Source organism: Ornithorhynchus anatinus, chromosome 1 (genome assembly GCF_004115215.2).
Source record: "Ornithorhynchus anatinus isolate Pmale09 chromosome 1, mOrnAna1.pri.v4, whole genome shotgun sequence".
Taxonomy (NCBI): domain Eukaryota; kingdom Metazoa; phylum Chordata; class Mammalia; order Monotremata; family Ornithorhynchidae; genus Ornithorhynchus; species Ornithorhynchus anatinus.
In genome coordinates, this window is record NC_041728.1 from 65,046,531 (window position 1) to 65,065,251 (window position 18,721).

Here is an 18,721-nt window from a genome sequence, read left to right on the forward strand (position 1 = left end):
TTTCTGAGCGGATGAGGTCGACGGTTCGGTCTCCCTCTGCCCCCATCTTGGGTCACGTAAGCAGAAGCGCCGACAAGGCCACGCTTTCTCGTTGAAGCACAGCGTGTGATTCATCATCGGGCTTCTGAAGTCCACAGGCCTGAACTGGGGGCGGTGGGGGAGGCCTCACTGTCGAGGCCAGGCCCCCACGTTGACTCTGTGTCTGGGATTATTGCACTAGCTACTAAAGTCTCTTACACGGTCCTACCGAAATCTAGCTGTTCGTGTGACGGGGCCCTACGCAGGTAGCACACTGTACGAAATAAATAAAACGAGGGAGTTTTTCTTCTCAAACTGGTCGATAATGCTGGACGTCTCATTTCTAAAGTGAACGGTTTAGGTGCAAATTCTGAAAAACCTAAGGTCATTCAGCATGAAAGTTTGGATTGGACATTTTAAGAATAAACTGCCCCCGCCCTCGCTCCCCCTGCCCCCCCAACCCGCCCCCCCCCCCCATTTCCCTCTCTCCTCAAAAACGCGTCAGAGAAAATTTTTTTTTTTAATCTACACCGTCGCACAAACATAGTTTGTGATTCAGAAAACCCAAAAAGTTCTCTAGTGTCCGTTGCAATAAGGCCCCCAAATGCAGTCTGTTGTTTTTTTAAAAAAATTTTTTGTTTTCTTTTTCGCACGAACAAAAATGGCAAAACGTTAAGCGGTTCCACTGGCCGAATAGGAGAACTGAGGAAAATGTGGGCGTCGTTCATTGTCGACACATTCCATGTTGTCGTCTGGAAGAGAGAGCAAACGGAGATCGGTGGACAGTCCGCCCCGCTTCGGGGCTAGGCCCGAATGCCCCGGCCCAACTCCCTACCCTGGCACCCGCCTCCAGGTAGGGACAGATTTCGTTAACGGTGCGTTGGCAAATGGGAGATGACTGACAGGGGCTCTGCTCCCACCAACCCCCATCCTTGAGAGTATACGGTGGTGGAGGGCAACTGTCTGGGGTGTCGTTTGGAATGAAAGTTGTGCCGGGGCTTGGGCAATTATGGGATTCGACATTTTCGTTTCGTAAATGGGTTGAAGCCCAGAGGTGGCAGGGTTAAACCGTTAAGCCCAGAGGTGCCATAGCATAAGCCTGGCACAAATTAAGCCCTGGGGCCGCTGGGATAATAATAATAATGATGGCATCTGTTAAGTGCTTATTATGTGCCAGGCACTGTACTAAGCACTGGGGTGGATACAAACAAATCAAGTTGGGTGCAGTCCCTATCCCATGTAGGGTTCACTGTCTCAATCCTCATTTGACCGATGAGGGAACTGAAGAACAGAGAAGTGAAGGGACTTGCCCAAGGGCACACAGCAGGCAAGTGGCAGAGCCAGAAATAGAACCCATGACCTTAATCTCAGGTCCGTGCTCTTTCCGGATCCGGCCGGGGGTCAGAGTTGAGGCTGCTGGGACGCTTTTCCTCGGCCTCCTACGCTTTCTTCTGGGAGCCCATGGTGGGCGATGCCTCAAGACCACTAGGGGTTTTGGGGGGGGTCTTTTTCAGGGCTACTGAAGCTCCAGTGCTATGGAGAGGCCTCAGGTTCGGTTCGGTCATTCAGGAACCAGGTAACAGTAAGCTCATTCTGGATAGGGAATGTCTATTATTATATTTTACTCTCCCAAGTGCTCAGTACAGTGCTCTGCATCCAGTAAGCTCTCGATAAATATGACTGACCGACTGGCCCCGCCACGCTGCCCATCCGCCGCGGGGATCGTACCTTGGTCGGGTGGGGTGATTGTGATCATCTGGGCTGTGAATTCTTCATCAAAATACCTTGTGTCGGTTTCTGACGTGACTTGCGGCTTAAACGGGGGGACGAGCTGTGAAGGAGAGGCAATGTGTTTATGAGAGAGAGAGACAGAGAGAGAGTGTGAGTGTGTGTCAGCCCAGCTGTACTGGGGCTACCGGGGCTCAGTCCTGGGGCCGGACCATGGGAGCATTCTGGGCATGGGGTTAGCCCCAGAAGTCCTTACATCAGCATGTCCGCTGACCGACAGGCGGCATTTTGGGGTATCCCAGCCCTGCCCCGAGGGTTCTAGGGCCAACACCAAGGATTGGACAGACCTGGTTCAGGGTACGATGGTTTGTCTTGGGGCTTGATCCTGGCCTCCTTTCTATGGCTTCTAAGTCATGAGTAGGGACTGAACATCTCTCTCCCAACTGACCCCACCACCCACCCGCTCCTCCCCCTCTCCCTATCCCTCTGTCTCTCGCTCTCCCTCTCTTATACACACACACACACACACACGCACGCATGCATGCACAAATCCAATGTGTTTAACAATCATTTTTCTTGTTGCCTTCGCACCAGGGCAAGCCGGGGTCAGGGGTGGAGGGAAAGAGTAAACAAGCAAAATGAGCCTTTATGTCAAAATTATACCAGTGTGGAACAAAGTTTGTTTTGAAGCGGGGCTCGTGGGCAGTATTGTTAATAGCAGTAACACTTTAAATTCGTTAATGCACCAGTGCTCTGGGAAGGTAAAGATTTCATACAAAACTGATGCTCTCATAACACCCATGTGAGACAGGTATTATTAACACTTTCCACAGCCTCCTACACTCTCAATGGAGCCCTTTGGGGCAGGTACCCCAAGACCACTGAGGATTTTGGGGTAGCCTCGGTGGGGTCTTTTTCAGGGCTGCTGACGCCCCAGGGCTACGAAGATTCCCACGAGCCCGGCCAACCAGGAACGGGATAACACACAGCCGTTCCCTAGCCCTCATGGAGATTTCCCCATCCAGGACTCCCCCTGGATCCCGTGAGGTCGCCAGACACCCCACCACACACACGCAGCAAGCCAGCGGCAGAGCTAGAATGCAGCTCTTCTGACTCCCTGAACTGTGGTCCTTCCAGGGGGCTGGGGCCTGTCCAGTTTCCTTTGTTTCCCTGCTGCTACCTGATAGGAGCGGACACCACGGTGCCAGCGGCAGAGGACGCACGGAGAGATTCTGATCCCCAGCCACAGGCCGCACCCCGATCCCGGCCAGCTACCCTGCCGCATGTGCCGCTGGGCTCAAGGGGGACCAATTTGAGAGATGGTTCGGTGCAGGCCATCTTCCCTACTGCAAAACTAACTCATCCTCACGTCCCACTGGTGATGGGATACCTTCACAATGGCCCAGGTCACCTGTCTCTGGGTGGCCCGAGGGGTTGTGGGGGCATTTGGTGATACTCCAGATGTCTGCGTAGGACACCCCCCTCACCCTAAAAGGGGCCATCTACACACACACACGTACGTGTCCACTCAAATTCAGGTGCTAATACACCCTGGGCAGGGGGGGTCGGGAAGTCAGAAAAATAAGCTAGGATCAGCGTGGCTTGCAAGATGACCCCGCTAGCTAAAGCCAGAGAGAACGATCTATGGGACGGAGGGCTTTTTTCAATGAGGGAGGGAGAGGCGATGTACGATTCCCCCAGCCACATTTTTGCAAGGTCCCAAACAAGCTCGCAGCGGAACCAAGTGACTCAGCCCAAACATCCACTAGGCCCCGCCTTCCAGGGGGGCACCCCTCAAGAGCTGATATTAGAAAAGACTTCGGGTTTCCCTTCCGCCTCTTGGTCCCCTAACCCCCTCCACTCCAAACCCACCCAAACGCACCTTCTTCTCATAGACGTCCTGCCACTCGATGCCAGCGAAGAACTTGTGTTGCATAATCTCTTTGGCGTCATCCGGACCGCCCCCTAACCTGCAGGGCGTGTGACAGGGACCAAGGAAATGACAGTTAGATGTGACTCTAGACCGTAAGCTCCGTGTGGGTAGGGAATGTGTCTGCTAATTCTGCTCTAATGCGGCCTCCCAAGAGCTCATTACGCTGCTCTGAACATAGTAAGTGCTCAGTAAGTACCACTGATTGACAGCTGCCTGTCGCTGATGCTACTACCGTGGCTCCACCCGACACTGAGGCCAAGGACAGAGGGGGGTGGGTGGCAGGGATAGACAGCCCACCCTCTTCAAACACCTGGAGGGTCCCATTTAGGACAGCTCTCTGGGCCAGAGGGCCCCTCCGCGCTTAACACCACTCCCAAGGGGGTGGCCTGCTCTCTGAGCTGAGCCAGAGTGCGACGGGCCCCAAGTCACAGACTGCTGCTCCTGGAGAAACAACCAGGCTGATGGTGGGATGCTCATCTACCCCTTCTCTAGACTGTAAGCTCACTGTGGGGAGGAAATGTGTTTGTTACACGGTTACATTGTACTCTCAGTAAATATGATTGACTGACTGCAAAATGTTGCTACAGCAGTTCCTTTGGGCAGCTCCTCAGTGCCCGAGCGGTACGAAGCCTGCATGCGGGAATACTGTCATTATTATTATTAGAGAGGCGGGAGTCCGTGTTGAGTGATGCAGAGTGACAAAGTCCTCTCCCGTCCCCTCCATTTTTATGAGCTCCCTGAGTAAGGGACCGCAGGGGGTGTGTGGGGGTGTGTAGCTGTGTGTGTGATCAAGAAGTAATCACATTCTCAGCAATATCACTTGAGAGAAGCAGCGTGGCCTAATGGAGAGAGCTCGGGCCTGGGGGTCAGGAGGATCTGGGCTCTAATCCCGGTTCTGCCGATTGCTTCCTGGGTGACCCTAGGCAAGTCACTTCACTTCTCCGGGCCTCAGTTTCCTCAAATGTAAAATGGGAAAACCTGTTCTCCCTCCTACTGAGACTGTGAGTCCTATGTGAGACCGGGAATGTGTCCGACCTAATTAATTTGTATGCACCCCAGTGTTTAGAAAAGTGCTTAACACATAGTAAGCACTTAACAAATGAAAGAAGGAAGGAAAGATGAAAGGAAGAAAGGAAGGAAGGAAAGAAGGAGCGAAAGAAGGAAAGAAGGAAGGAAAGGAAAAAAAGGGAAGGGAAAGAATATGTATTTGGTTGAGGCAAATGGAGACGAGCAGAAATATTTGAAACAGGGAAGAGAGATGTTAGGGGTGAAAAGACCACAGACAGTGTGGGCTCTGACCAGCTGCAACGCTCCCTACTCCATGTTCTCTGCATCACATCTCCAACTGGGATCGGGAGGAGGCCAGACCCAGCAGAAGGCCTCGAGGGCAGAGGGCCACGTCCCAGTGACTGCTTTGGGACACTCAGAACTGGGCACAGGATGGGACCAGCGGGAGGAATAGTTGCACTGGAGGACGAGGCGTGCCGTGAGCTTGCATGGCAAAGGAGACCGAGCTTGTCGTAAACTCACCCTGGAGGGACAAACTGAACCTGCTTCATCCTTGGGTGGCTGTTGGGACGCTGGAGAGGGAGCCAATGGGGGGGGTCACCTTTCTGGAGCCCAGGTCGGAGAAGCTCCTCCCTCCTCTCTCCGCTGACCCCTTCCCACGCCCCGGTTCAGGAAGAAAACATTCCCTCTCCCCGCCGAGGCTGCCCCATGGCAGGGTAACCCCGGCACCCTCTGAAACAGGGCAGACTGTCAGTGAAAGCGAAGCTGCGGTCCATCAAGCTGGGGCAAGAATTCTAGGAATGCAGGAGGAGAGACCAACTCTAAACTAAAGGCAATGAGCAGCCGATTCTCACAATGGGAGAAGGAGAAAATTGATCATTTGAAATAGCCAGATAAATGGTGGGGAGGGTAACTCTTTGAGGCAGAAGTTTCCAATTCCCTTCTAAGCCCGTTGTGGGCACGTCTACTAACTCTGTAATATTGCTATACCAAACTCTCCCCAGCTTTTAGTATACTGCCCTACACACGGTAAGTGCTCCATAAACGTGATTGATCGACTGATTCCACTTCCTAGCCCATTGCTACTCTCTAATTAGCTGCCCAGAACTCCTCCTTGAGGGGGCCTCCTGAAGTCACACCTTCTCCCAAAGCCCCCCGGGGCTAGCTGGACTTCCCTCTATTTAACAGGTAGCTCCCATTCCTGTCTCAGTGCTCCCCTTCAGTCCTACAAACCACAGAGGCTTGGACTGAGTGTTCTTACTCGGGATTTTTGGTTTAATGCGTGTGCTTGCACCGTGGGATAACAGGAGCAACAGAAAATTCTACAATTAGGATTAATGACCCAAAGCACTGAGGTAGATACAAGAGAATCAGAGTGGACCCAATCTCCATCCCATATGCAATCACCATGTAACTACCCATACACTTAGTACAGTTTTTGGCAAATAGTAAGCGCTTAACAAGTACCATCATTATTATTATTGCTATTATTATCATTAGGAAGGTAGGGTAGGTAGGTTTCATAACAATGAGCTTGTTTTATACTTGCCACGTCCCTGTGACGTGGGGAGAGGCAGGCATTATTTTCCCTCTTCTACAGATGAAAAACCTGAGACTCAGAGAGGGCAAGTAACTCAGTCAAGGTCACACAGCTGGCCAGTGGGAGAGCTGAGATTAGAACCCGCATCTCCTGCCTCTACCCACCAGGCCACAACATCTCCCCGATCTGGCCCACTGTCAATCTGTCCCTGCTTGTGTTTCCCTGCGAAGAGAGTAGGCATGTCTACGCAAAAGCTCCAAGCCCCTGGGCTGTCCAGTTCCAACTGCTGCCCGAACTGGCCTCGTCCCAGTTAGACCCCTGCTTCGACTTGTCGCTGCCTCGTGCCCGTAACGGAGCGGAAGGGGGCAGGTGAGCTCGGTGCCCTCCCAGCCCGCTCCTCGGGCTGCTCTCCAAGAGCACAGGTAGACGCACACCGTGTTCTACAGGGCTGGATGCTTGTGGGGCACAGAGGGCAGCGCCCACTGCATGGTACGGTTGGTGGCCAGAGCGAACCAGTTGGCCCCCAGCACCCATCCCATATCTCTGCAAGTCAGTCAATTGTATCTGTGTGCAGAGTACTGTACTAAGCACTTAGGAGAGTAAGACAGAATAATAAACAGACCCTTTCCCCACCCGAGAGACTGGGTTCAAGAGACTGGCATTACTGAGAGAGCAGAGAGTGCTGGGAGGGTGGACTTCCTCAACCCCAATGTCGGGACCACCCCTCCCCTCCTAGCGAGGCCACGTTTGCCCCACTGGATTCTCTTCGGCCCAGTTTCCCCCGTCCACTCAGCTGCCTTCCAAACGATCACTCACATCTCCAAGGGCCTGTCTCAGGCCCCCGTTCCCGCTTACTGCACACTACCAGGTCGGGCAAAAGACACGCAAAAGGGCACGGTGCGACATGATCCCTGTGACTCTGGCCACCGATCCCTTCTTTCTCTGTAGCCTTGAAAATAGCGGCCAGCCCCTGAGTTCTCAGCAGCCTGGCCCCCGTCTCCAGCAAGGGGCACCCACGTCATCTGGCCTCTCACTCCTCTGGATTGTGGAGACGCTTCCCTGCAACGCCCTCCTCTAGCCAGGCTCGGAGAAGGGAAGAGGTGGGAGAAGGTGGAATCATCTTGTTGGAGCATGAGCTACAGAAGTCCCTCTGTCCCTGGGCCAGTTCTAAGAGAAACGCTCCCTCTCCCCGCTGCTGGGCCTGAGGTAGCAATCCTTTCCAAACCCGGACCAACCTGAAAAGAGAACGAGATGTCCCTCTAATATAATAATAACAGTGATTTTGGTAATTGTCAAGTGCTATGTGCCAAGCACTTGCTAGATACAAGATCATCAGGTCCCCCAGGGGCTCAGAGTCCAAGGAGGAGAGAAAACAGGAATTGACTGTATAAGACCAGATTGTAAACTCGTTGCATCTGTTTATTGTTGTACTGTACCCTCCCAAGCGCTTAGTACAGTACTCTGCACACAGTAAGCGTTTAATAAATACAAATGAATGAATGAACCCCCATTTTGCAGATGAGGAAACTGAGGCAACAGAAGTGAAGTTGACTTGTGCAAGGTCACACAGACAAGTGACGGAGGCGGGATTAGAACCCAGGTCCTCTGCCTTCCGGGACACGCTGCTTCTCTGTCCCGTCCACTTCCTCCCCCAGCTACTTGCAGCTCGGCCTACCTTTGCTTCGGGTCCTTCTTCAGCAGCCCAGACAGGAGAGATTTGGCCTCGGGCGAGAGGGTGCGGGGGAAGCGGATCTCCTCCATGAGGATCAGCTCGAAGAGCTTCTCGTGGTCCTGGTTGTAGAAAGGCAGCCGGCCGCACATCATCTCGTACATCACCACGCCCAGGCCCCACCAGTCCACCGCGCGTCCGTAGTCGTTGTCCTCTAGCACCTGCGGGGCATCCAAGGGTCAAGAAGCGGGTCCGGGCTGGCCCCCAGAGCACCCTGCCCTCCCAAGGGGCAGGTTCCACCTTCCTTTAACTCTTTGGCCACACTTCTACCCACTCCTCCCCCCGCCGTAGGCACATCCTCCAGGGTAGGGGGCTGCATTGGCATCTGTCTGTCCGATGTGCCAAAGCACAGAGTACAGTGGCCTGCCCTCAGCCGGTGCCCAAAAGAGCACACCTCCCACCACTGGAACCCAATAGGGTGGTCTATTTGCAACAGGGATCCAGTATAGAGCATATAGCATCACACACATCCCCGCCTAAAAATCGGTGCCAGGCCGTACAGCCGGCTAACTTCTATGGCTCGGTACTCCCAGAACAACCGGTGGTTCCGGGCGGGGGCCACTGGCACCGTACATCCAGACGGGCACACCGCCCACAGTTGGGGCCCACCATTGGCACCCAACAGGATGGTCTTCGTTCAGAAGGGGCCCAGTACAGAGGGCGCAGCATCACATCCGACCCTGCCTAAAAATCGGTGCCAACCCTTACAACCGGGTACATTCTATGGCTCGGTTCTCCCAGAAGCGGTGGCACCTTGTGACCAGACGGGCCTGGATCCAGCCCTAGTCCGAGGACCCTTTTCTAGAAGGAAAGTGTGGGATGCCCACTTCCATAAGGCGAAACCTCGATTCCGGAACGGGAAAGACTGGGTTCTGTGGGAATACTTTGGGCAGAGGCACTTCAAAGGGGCACTGGACCTTCTCTTCCTGGTGGAGCCCACTGGGGATAGCTCTTCCTGAACCTTCTGGGAGAAAGAGGCCCCTTGGGAGTGCTTTCCTCTAGACTGCAAGCCCATTGTGGTAGGGAACAGATGTGTTATATTACTTTACCAAGTCAATCAATCAACTGTATTTATTGAGTGCTTACTCTGGGCAGAGCACTATACTAAGTGCTTAGGAGACTACAATGCAACAGAGTCGGTAGACACGGTCCCTGCCCACGACGACCTTACAGTCTGAAGGGGGAGACAGATATTAGTCTAAATCGATAAATTACGGATATGTACATATGTGCTGAGGGGGAATAAAGGGAGCGAATCCAAGTGCAAGGGCGGCACAGAAGGGAGTGGGAGAAAAGGAAATGAGGGCTTAGTCCGGGAAGGCCTCTTGGAGAGGTGCCTTCCATAAGGCTTTGAAGGCGGGGAGAGCGATCGTCTGTCGGATGTGAGGAGGGAGGGCGTTCCAGGCCAGAGGCAGGATGTGGGCGAGAGGTTGGCGGTGAGATAGATGAGATCGAGGTACAGTGAGTAGGCTGACATTAGTACAATGCTCTGTGCTCAATAAATACAATTGATTGATTGATCGATTCCCTTCTCTGCCCCGAGGCTTTGCTCGACAGACCCCGAGTGACGTGGCCTTCTCTCCCTCCGGGTGGGACAGGTCTGAAGCAGGAAAGGGGTCTAACAGGGCAGCGGCCCACCTTCCTGGTAGCGACGGTGGCTTCGGCCGCGGGATTGGATTACCCAGCCGTGGGCTATTTACGGCGTCCTGGGCCGGCCGATGATTCACACCGCGGCCCGGACAGCTGGGGCTGCAGCTGCCCCACACACGGCCGACGCCGGGGCTGTTGGCCAGGCAGGACTCACTCAGCCTCAACGATGATAGGTGCCTGCTCCTTCTGGTGCCCATTTCTGGTGAGGCCCAGTTGCAGGAAGCACCCGGTACCCGGGCAAACCACCCACGGCTTTCCAGCAGGGAGGGCTCGTTTACTGTGCCAGGGCAAAACACTTTAGCTCCTGCAGGAGAGCCGTGCCCGGGGGACTGGGCAACATCTCAGATGGGTGCCCGCAGAGGAGTAGGCAACGGAACACCTCCACCAATGAGAAAAAAAATTGGAGGAAGTGGCACAGCCCCAACTATGTCCTTCTTTTTTTTTTTTAAAAAAAAAAAGGGATTAGTTAAGCACTTACTATGTGCCAGGTACTGTACTAAGAGCTGAGGTAGATATAAGGTAATCAGGTTGGACACAGTCAATGTCCCACAGGGAGCTCACAGCATGACATAGTGGTTAGAACATGGGCCTGGGAGTCAGAAGGTCATGGGTTCTAATCCCAGTTCCGCCACTTGTCTGCTGTGTGACTTGGGCAAAGTCACTTCACTTCTCTGGGCCTCGGTTACTTCACCTGTAAAATGGGGATCGAGACTGAGCCCCACATGGGACAGGGACTGTGTCCAACTTGATTTGCTTGTATCCACCCCAGTTCAGTGCCTGGCCCATAGTTAACAAATACCATTATTACAATCCCCATTTTACAGATGAGGTAACTGAAGCCCAGAGAAGTGAAGTAACTTGCCCAAGTCATACAGCAGACAAAGCGGCAGAGCCGGGTCTAGAACCCAGGTCCCAGGCCCATGCAGTTTCCATCGTGCCACGGTCCTCCTCCGGGCCACAGTATCCCCAGAGATCGCATTTTATACAGGCTGTTACTCTCCCTCTTACTCCACCCATCTCCTGCCTCTTCAGGGAGGGCTTCGGGATGCTTCCTGCAGTGGGGGCACTGCGAGGGGAAAGCGGGGAGGGGAGGGAGGGGAGGGAGAAAAAGGGGGGGGTAAGAGGGCAGGTCACAGAACAAGGTCACTTGACTTCAAACGGGAAGGCCGCCAGAACCTCGTGAAAGTCTCGAGACAGCTGTGGGCCGCCTCCTGCAGGAGAAGCCTCAACAGCTGTACACGCTGCGGCCGCCGGCCTTTCCGTCAGATCAAAGTCACCCCCGGCCGGCTGGGTGCGGGGGAGAGTCCAGGGGCGGCGTGAGGAACTAAGGAATGACGACTCCCGAGCAAGACTCCGGGGCAACTGTGTAAACAGGAGGGCCCCAAACGCCGGGTTCGGATTACGTCCGGGGTGAGGAAAGGGTCGCTGCCCCTATTCTCCCTGGGGACGGACACACACACACATACACACTGACCCCCAACTCCTCCACTGACACCCAGGAATCTACTCTTCCTGTGGGATCTACCAGGTACCTCTAGATCGGTAGGGAAAGCAAAAGAGGCGGGCACAGGAAACCATTCCCACCAGAACCTGGCCCACTGACTCTTTTTGCCGAGTGGGTCCGGAAGTGACCTGGAGAGGGTGGTGTATGTCTCTGTATCTGTGTGGGGGGGGGGGGGGATGAGAGAGAGAGAGTGTGTGGTGTGTGTGTGTGTATGAGTTGATTGTATTTACTGAGCACTTCATGTGTGCAGAGCAGTGTACTGAGCGTTTGAGAGAGTAGAACATAACTATAAATAGACACATTCCCTGCTCAAAACAAGTTTACAGGCCGGGGGTTGGGGGGATGGAGGGGTGGGGTGTGTGTGTGTGTGTGTATGCATGTGTATGTGTGTGCATGTGAATGGTGGGGGGGGGGGCACAGGCTCCCTCAGCAGCTGGGCAGATTGATTCCAGGTCACTGCCGCACCTCTCCCCCAGGATAAGGAATCCTTTAAAGACTCTCCCCACCCCCGAGCTGCCCTGGGCCATTTAACGAGACCTGGCCTGACCCTCTGCCCACTTCTGGAGAGGTGGACAGCCAGGAGCAGCCGGACCCCGTGGCGGGTCAGGGGCGGGGCCGGCCGGCTACCTCGGGGGCGAGATATTCGGGCGTGCCGCAGAACGTCTTCATCGTCGCTCCATCCTTGATGCCTTCCTTGCACAGCCCGAAGTCGGTGATCTTGATGTGGCCGTCTTTGTCCAGCATCAGGTTTTCCAGCTGGGAAGGGAAGAGCCCCATCGCGGGGAGAAGCTGAGCTCCGGCATCTTGCCTCTCTCAGCTGCCACCTCCTCCCAATCTCCTCGCCTTCAGCCACACCCCCTCCCTCCCCTGCTCCCAGCTCATCAGGAGAACAGGTTTACACCTGGGGTCTCGCCTCCCCATTCTACTCCCCCTACCCTTCAGCATCCCCCACGCACACGAGTCATTACCCCATCGGCACTTTGGTACGTACTAACTCCCAAAAGCCCTTCTGCACAGAGGTTTAGCTTGCTGTGGGAAGGGAATACACCTATTTATTGTTAAATTGTATGTTGTTATATAACAAAATTGGTATTTGTTAAGCACTTACTCTGTGCAGAGCACTGTTGTAAGCGCTGGGGTAGATACAGGGTCATCAGGTTGTTCCACGTGAGGCTCACAATCTAAATGCCCATTTTACAGATGAGGTAACTGAGGCACAGAGAAGTTAAGTGACTTGCCCACAGTCACACAGCTAAGTGGCAGAGGTGGGACTCGAACCCATGACCTCTGACTCCCAAGCCTGTGCTCTTTCCACTGAGCCAGGCTGCTTCTCTAAAAGCAGTGTGGCTTAGTGGAAAGAGCCCTACAATTAGGCAAGAGATAGAGACCATCCCTGCCCGATGACGGGCTCACAGTCTAACCGTTAGTAGCAGTAATTGCAGTAATAGCCTTTATTGAGCAGCCACCCAGTGCAGCGCGGCTTAGTGGAAAGATCCCGGACTCGGGAGTCAGAGGTCATGAGTTCTAATCCCTGCTCCGCCACCTGTCAGCTGAATGACTTTGGGCAAGTTACTTAACTTCTCTGGGCCTCGGTTACCTCATCTGTAAAGTGGGGATTAAGCCTGTGAGCCCCACGTGCGACAACCTGATAACCCTGTACCTATCCCAGCGCTTAGAATGGTGCTTGGCACATACTGAGTGCTTAACAAATACCATCATCATTATTAAGATTACTGGGAAGTCCAGAATAACAAAGCAAAACATTCCCTAGCATCAAGAAGGCTAGCACAGGCCTGAGAGCCACAGGACCTGGGCTCTGCCACCTGCCTGCTGCGTGACCTTCGGCAAGTCACTTCATTTCTCTGTGCCTCAGCTCCCTCATCTGCAAAATGGGAATTTAAGAGCCGTTCTTGTTCCTACTTAGACTGTGAGCCCCATATGGGAACTGATTATCTCACATCTACCCCAATGCTTTGTAAATATCTTGGCACATAGTACGCACTTAATAAACACAGTAATAATAATAATGATAACCGGGAGGGACAAACATACAAAAAAAACCACAAGTAGGGTCAAAATCAAAGCTGAGCAGACATAATTACACCCTCACCCCTAATCATTCATGCATAAGAATTCTTAAGTATGGTGATGTTTGAATCATATTAATTACTCCTCCAGCACCCAAACACCCCTCTTTCTCCTGGCCTAAGCACCCTCCACCTACCTTTAAGTCTCTGTACACCACATTCTTCTCTGAATGGAGATAATCCAGTGCCGATACAATCTCGGCGCCATAAAACCGAGCCCGGTCTTCAGAAAACACCCGCTCTCTTGATAGGTGGAAAAACAACTGTGGAGGGAAAGACACGTCGATCTGTCAGTGAACTGGGTTTACTGAATGCTTACTTTGTGCAGAGCACTTTGCTAAGTGCTTGGGAGAGTACAGTATAACAATTTAACAGGCAGATTCCTTGCCCGCAACAAGCTCACATTCTAGAAGGGGAGAACTTACGTACGCAGATATGTATATAAGTGCTATGGGGTTGGGAAGGGATGGAAAATAAAGGGAGCAAGTCAGGGAGATGTATAAGGGAGTGGGAGAAGAGGAGAGGGTGTTCTGGCCTCTCCTGGGGACCCTCCACTTTGGTTTAGCACAGCTTTGAAAATAAGATAGAATCACCTACCAGCCCTTGAATGTTACCAGACACTAGCGGAGTAAAGCAAATGACCCTGGTCGTGTCTTACTGACTCTGTTGGACTCTTCTAAGCACTTAGTATGGTGCTCTGCACACAGTAATTCTTGTTTAAATACCACTGACTGACTGAAATCAGAGTTATTTTTATAGCGTTGGGAATCGGGCTAGGCTATTGGAAAAAATACGGGCCCGGAAGTCAGAGGACCTGGGTTCTAATCCCGGCTCCGTCACCTGTTGTGTGACCTTGGGCGAGTTAGTGAACTTCTCTTTGCCTTAGTATCCTCATCTGTAAAGGGAGATTTATACCTGTTCTCCCTCCAAATTAGACTGTGAACCCAGTGTAGGACCTAATTACCTTTTATCTCCCCCAGTGCTTAGTACAGCGCTTGGCACACAGTAAGCACTTAACAAATGACACAATTATTATTATTATTATTATTATTATTATTATTATTATTATTATTGTTACCCTTGCCTGGCCTCAATGATGACTCACCCTTGATGGGTAGTCATTCCCAAAGTTCACTGAGCGCACAGTCTTGCAAATAGTTTCCTAACCTCAAAGGCCACTCTTCCCACTTCCCTTTTTTCCTTTTTCAAAGGTATTTGTTAAGTGCTTACTATGTGCCAGGCACCGTACAAAGTGCTGGGGTAGACACAAGCTAATCAGGTTGGACACAGTCCATGTCCCACGTGGGGTTCACACTCTCAATCCCCATTTTCACAGATGACGTAACTGAGGCACAGAGCAGTCAGGTGACTTGCCCAAAGTCAACGCAGCAGACACGCTGGTAGAGCCAGGATTAGAACCCAGGTCCTTCTGACTCCCAGGCCCGTGCTCTTTCCACTAGGCCACGCTGCTTCTCACCAGAGGGGATTGCTATGTCTAGAACACTCCCACCCTCCCGCACTGTCAGTCGGCCCCACGCCCCCAAGAGTCATGTCCCCAGTGAGGGAAAGGAGGAGCCAACTTTGTTTTCAGCAACCCACTGGGCTAATTGAGATGAGCCAGAGTTTTCACACATTGGGGGCAGGGGGTGGGTCCCTGTTTATTTACAGTGCCGAGTTAGCATGGCATCTGCCACTGGGTTTAATCTAATCCTTTCCCTCCATGCCCAACCGAGTCTCTCAGGAAGATGACCTGGGTTGGCCAGTCCTGTAAATAAGCAAAGCAGCATGGCCTAGTGGACAGAGCACGGGCCAGGGAATCAGTGGGAACCAGATTCAAATCCCGGCTCCGCCACTCATTTGCTGTGTGACCTCGGGCAAGTCACTTCACTTCTCTGTGCCTCGACTATCTCATCTGTAAAACGGGGATTACAATTGTGAATCCCATGTGGGACAGGGCCTGTGTCCAACCCAGTTGGTCTGTATCCACCCAGTTTAGTACAACCAAGCTTAGTTTAGTACAGTAGACTATTCCTACCGACTGTCTCGTGGCTTGCCCGGAATCCCTCACCACCTCTCCCACACACCACAGAGGAGCCTCCCTTCCCAACACGTCTCTCCATTTCGGCAGGATGGAGAAAAGCAGCCGTGGCCTGGCACCGCCTCCACAAAACCTCGGGAAGGCCGTGACGGCTGCCACTGGAGCGGTTACCGTGGCCGCGGCCATGACTACTGAACTACAAGGAGCTGGAAACCGAGCTTTGTTTTCGACTTTATACGGTCTCGCTATTTGATTTCCCCTCTCCTTATGTATCTTTTGCCATTCCCCTCTCCCCATTTTTTATTTTTAGACTGTGAGATTCCCCAAGGAGCAGCATGGTCTAGTGGATAAAGCACAGGCCTGGGAGTCGGAAAGACACGGGTTCTAATCCCGGCTGCTCCACGTCTGCTGTGTGACCTTAGGCAAGTCACTTAACTTCCTTATGCCTCAGTTGCCTCCTCTGAGAAATGTGAGCTCCATGAGGGACATGGGCTGTGTCCAACCTGGTTAGATTGCATCTATCCCAGTGCTTAGAACAGTACCTGGCACATATTAAGAGCTTAACAAATACTATTAAAAAAAAAATCCTACTTGTCTATTCTTTACCAAAACTTTGTATATTGCTCTGTACCTAGGAAGTGCTTAAACAATCAATCGATGGTATTTATTGAGTGGTTACTATGTACCGAGAACTGTACTAAGCACTTATAAATGCTATTACTATTATCAATGTAACAATCACAGGCATTATACTAAGCGCTGGGGTGGATACAATCAAATTGGGTTGGACACAGTCCCTGTCCCACATGGGGCTCACAGCTTTAATCCCCATTTTACAGATGAGATAATTGAGGCACAGAGAAATGACTTGCCTGAGGTCACACAGCAAACAAGAAATGGAGCCAGGATTTGAACCTGGTTCCTTTTGATTCCCAGTGGAGTGGAGTTCCCCGATGGATGGCACCCCTCATTCGCATCGGGCCAATCTTTGGTTCCAAAGTCTGCCCGCCAGGCTGCCAGGAGTCACCACCATCCACCAGAACCACCCCAAAGGAAAACCAATCAACTAAGTACAATGATGATAATAATAATAGTAATAATAATAATAATAGCATCTGTTAAGCGCTTACTATGTGCCAGGCACTGTTCCAAGTGTTGGGGTGGGTACAAGCAAATCGGGTTGGACAAAGTCACTGTCCTTCATAGGGCTCACAGCCTTAATCGCCATTTTACACCTGAGGTAACTGAGGCAAAGAAAAGTGAAGTGATTTGCCCAAGCTCACTGAGCAGACAAGTGGCGGAGCAAGGATTGGAACCCAGGTCCTTCTGATAGAAAAGCGTTCCCTGCGAGGATGAACTGTCTGCCTTCATCCCTCGACAGCATAAGCAGGTTGCCGGACTCTTGCTCTGCCCGGGACAACTGACTCGGGACCAAGAGCAAGCTCAAGATGGTGCCCTCAGAGTAGAGTTTTCCTTACCTCTCCACCATTAGCATACTCCATCACAAAGCACAAGCGATCATGGGTCTGGAAAGAATATTTTAAAGCCTGAAACAGATGGAAGAAGGAAATTTTAAGTTTCTCCAGTGGAAAGTTTTGCATCGGGAATTTCAGACCGGCAGACGGGAAAGGTCGTGGCATACGGAACAGCTGAGCTGCCTGCCGCTGAAAAAGCAAACGTTTTTCGTTTAGTGGCGTTGTCGGATGTCAGCTGGGGTGCGGGGAAGGAGTGTGGGAGGTGGATAAACCTAGCCACCAGAGTAGGGGACTACTTAGAGTAGTGTGGAACCCTGGTTTTGGGGTTCACACCCCTGGTCTGGGAGTTTTTCTAGACTTCCACGTTCCAAGCCCAGACCTCATGCATCAGTATGCGCTTGGACTTCAACTTCCAGGATCCCTCCCTCTCGCTTCCCACTTCCCATCCGGAGGAAGGAGGGGTCCCTAAGTGGGGCTTTGGCGTCGTTACTCCCGCGCTGAGAGGTCACGCCCTGGGGGTCCACGCAGCCCCTTCTTGTCCCCATGGCACCTCGGTGAGGGGCTCTCACCAGTCCACTTACTACTCCCTTGGACTAGAGTTGGGTTACGGGCAACCCCCTGCCCAACCCCGCCTCCTGCTCTGGGGCGGGCACCTCGCTCAGCTCTCTGCCGAGCGGGCACCCTTTGGAGGGTACGGAGGGACAACCGTATGGATAGATCTGCTCCCACGCTTCAAGCTGTGCTGGAAAATTCCTGGCGCTGGGGCGATGGGAGAGCCAGGCTTCCGTACTAACTAGAGGGAATGGAAGGGGTTTGGCATCCCTAAGCTCTCATCCCATTCACTCTATTCACAGGCCTGGAGGGGAGTCACCTCCTCTCCCCTCTGTACCCCAAGAAGTCATAGGGAAGGGGCCTAGTTAAAATCGGTGATGTGTCGGGTGAGGGATGTTTAATGGACCTCCTGACAGATGAAACTTAGAACTGGATTGTTCACCCAGCATGGAAGGAAAACAAATGCGGTAACTGACAGGTTGGCAGCTTTTCTAACCAGCCCACCTGCCCTCCCGGGCTTCTTCTCCACCATTGACAGAGGTTGGGATGGGGGTCTGCAGGCAAGGCAGGGGCTGGGGGGCGGGTTGGTCACGGAAGCCTAGCCCAAACCGGCCGGGGAAAGGAAGACTTACGGTGAGGAACGGGTGCCTGGAGTTCTGCAGGACTCGATTCTCCGTCAGCGTGTGTGCCACCTCATCCTACGAGACAACCCCCAGATCCGCTCAGGCACTCGCCTTCTCCCTCCCACCCACCACCAACCAGCTCCCTGGGAAGGGTCTCACGGCCCGCAGCCACGCTGGCTCACCTTGGCCACGATGACCTCCTTCTTCAGGATTTTCATGGCGTAGTAGCGCCCGGTGGCTTTCTCCTTCACCAGGATGACCTTGCCAAAGGTGCCTTTCCCCAGCAGCTTCAGGTACTCGAATTCGTTCATGGTCTGTCGGCGGGAACGGACACAAGCAGAACTGACGACAGTCTCGAGGCACGCGGCAGTGGCCGGATCTGACGGGGACAGACTCCCCGGCCAGAACCGACTTCGCTCCCAAACCTCCGGCCTCAAACCCGGACCCCTCCCCACCTCTTCCCTTTTAGTCCCGGAGGGTCGACCTCCATAAAGTCGCACTGCTGGCTTCTGTGACCAGGGCCGGAATGGCTCCGCTAGAGGATCTCTGAGCCCCCCAGAAAGGTCGCTAATGGACTCCTGTCTACCCTTCGTCTTTTCAAACTTCGTTGAGTTTTATCTACTTCTTGGCCAATAAATTATCAACTCCTCTTCTTTGGTCTGTTCACAGGCAATTGGAGCAGCTCTGTGCATACAGCACTCAGTACAGTGCTCTCAGTATACATCTGTACACAGCAGGGGCTCAGCACAGTGCCCAGAATAGTTGTCCAGCACAATGCTCGCACATGGAAGGCTCAATCTAGCTCAGGAATCCTGCTCTGGAAACAATATCGGACG

At 52.9% G+C, this 18,721-nt stretch overlaps 1 protein-coding gene across 1 annotated transcript in view; it reads right to left on the bottom strand.

The window, feature by feature from the left end:
• Positions 1 to 519: 519 nt before the first annotated feature.
• Positions 520 to 18,721, bottom strand: part of AKT1 (AKT serine/threonine kinase 1) — a 74,441-nt gene continuing 56,239 nt past the window's right edge. Inside the window, exons 6-14 of the mRNA XM_029067589.2 lie at positions 18,068 to 18,199; positions 17,895 to 17,960; positions 16,714 to 16,782; positions 13,335 to 13,460; positions 11,738 to 11,866; positions 7,903 to 8,117; positions 3,629 to 3,716; positions 1,747 to 1,849; positions 520 to 770 (exon numbers count right to left, since the gene is read on the bottom strand). Coding sequence (XP_028923422.1) covers positions 691 to 770; positions 1,747 to 1,849; positions 3,629 to 3,716; positions 7,903 to 8,117; positions 11,738 to 11,866; positions 13,335 to 13,460; positions 16,714 to 16,782; positions 17,895 to 17,960; positions 18,068 to 18,199 — 1,008 coding nt within the window. The 3' untranslated portion in view covers positions 520 to 690. The remainder of the gene's footprint in view (positions 771 to 1,746; positions 1,850 to 3,628; positions 3,717 to 7,902; positions 8,118 to 11,737; positions 11,867 to 13,334; positions 13,461 to 16,713; positions 16,783 to 17,894; positions 17,961 to 18,067; positions 18,200 to 18,721) is intronic.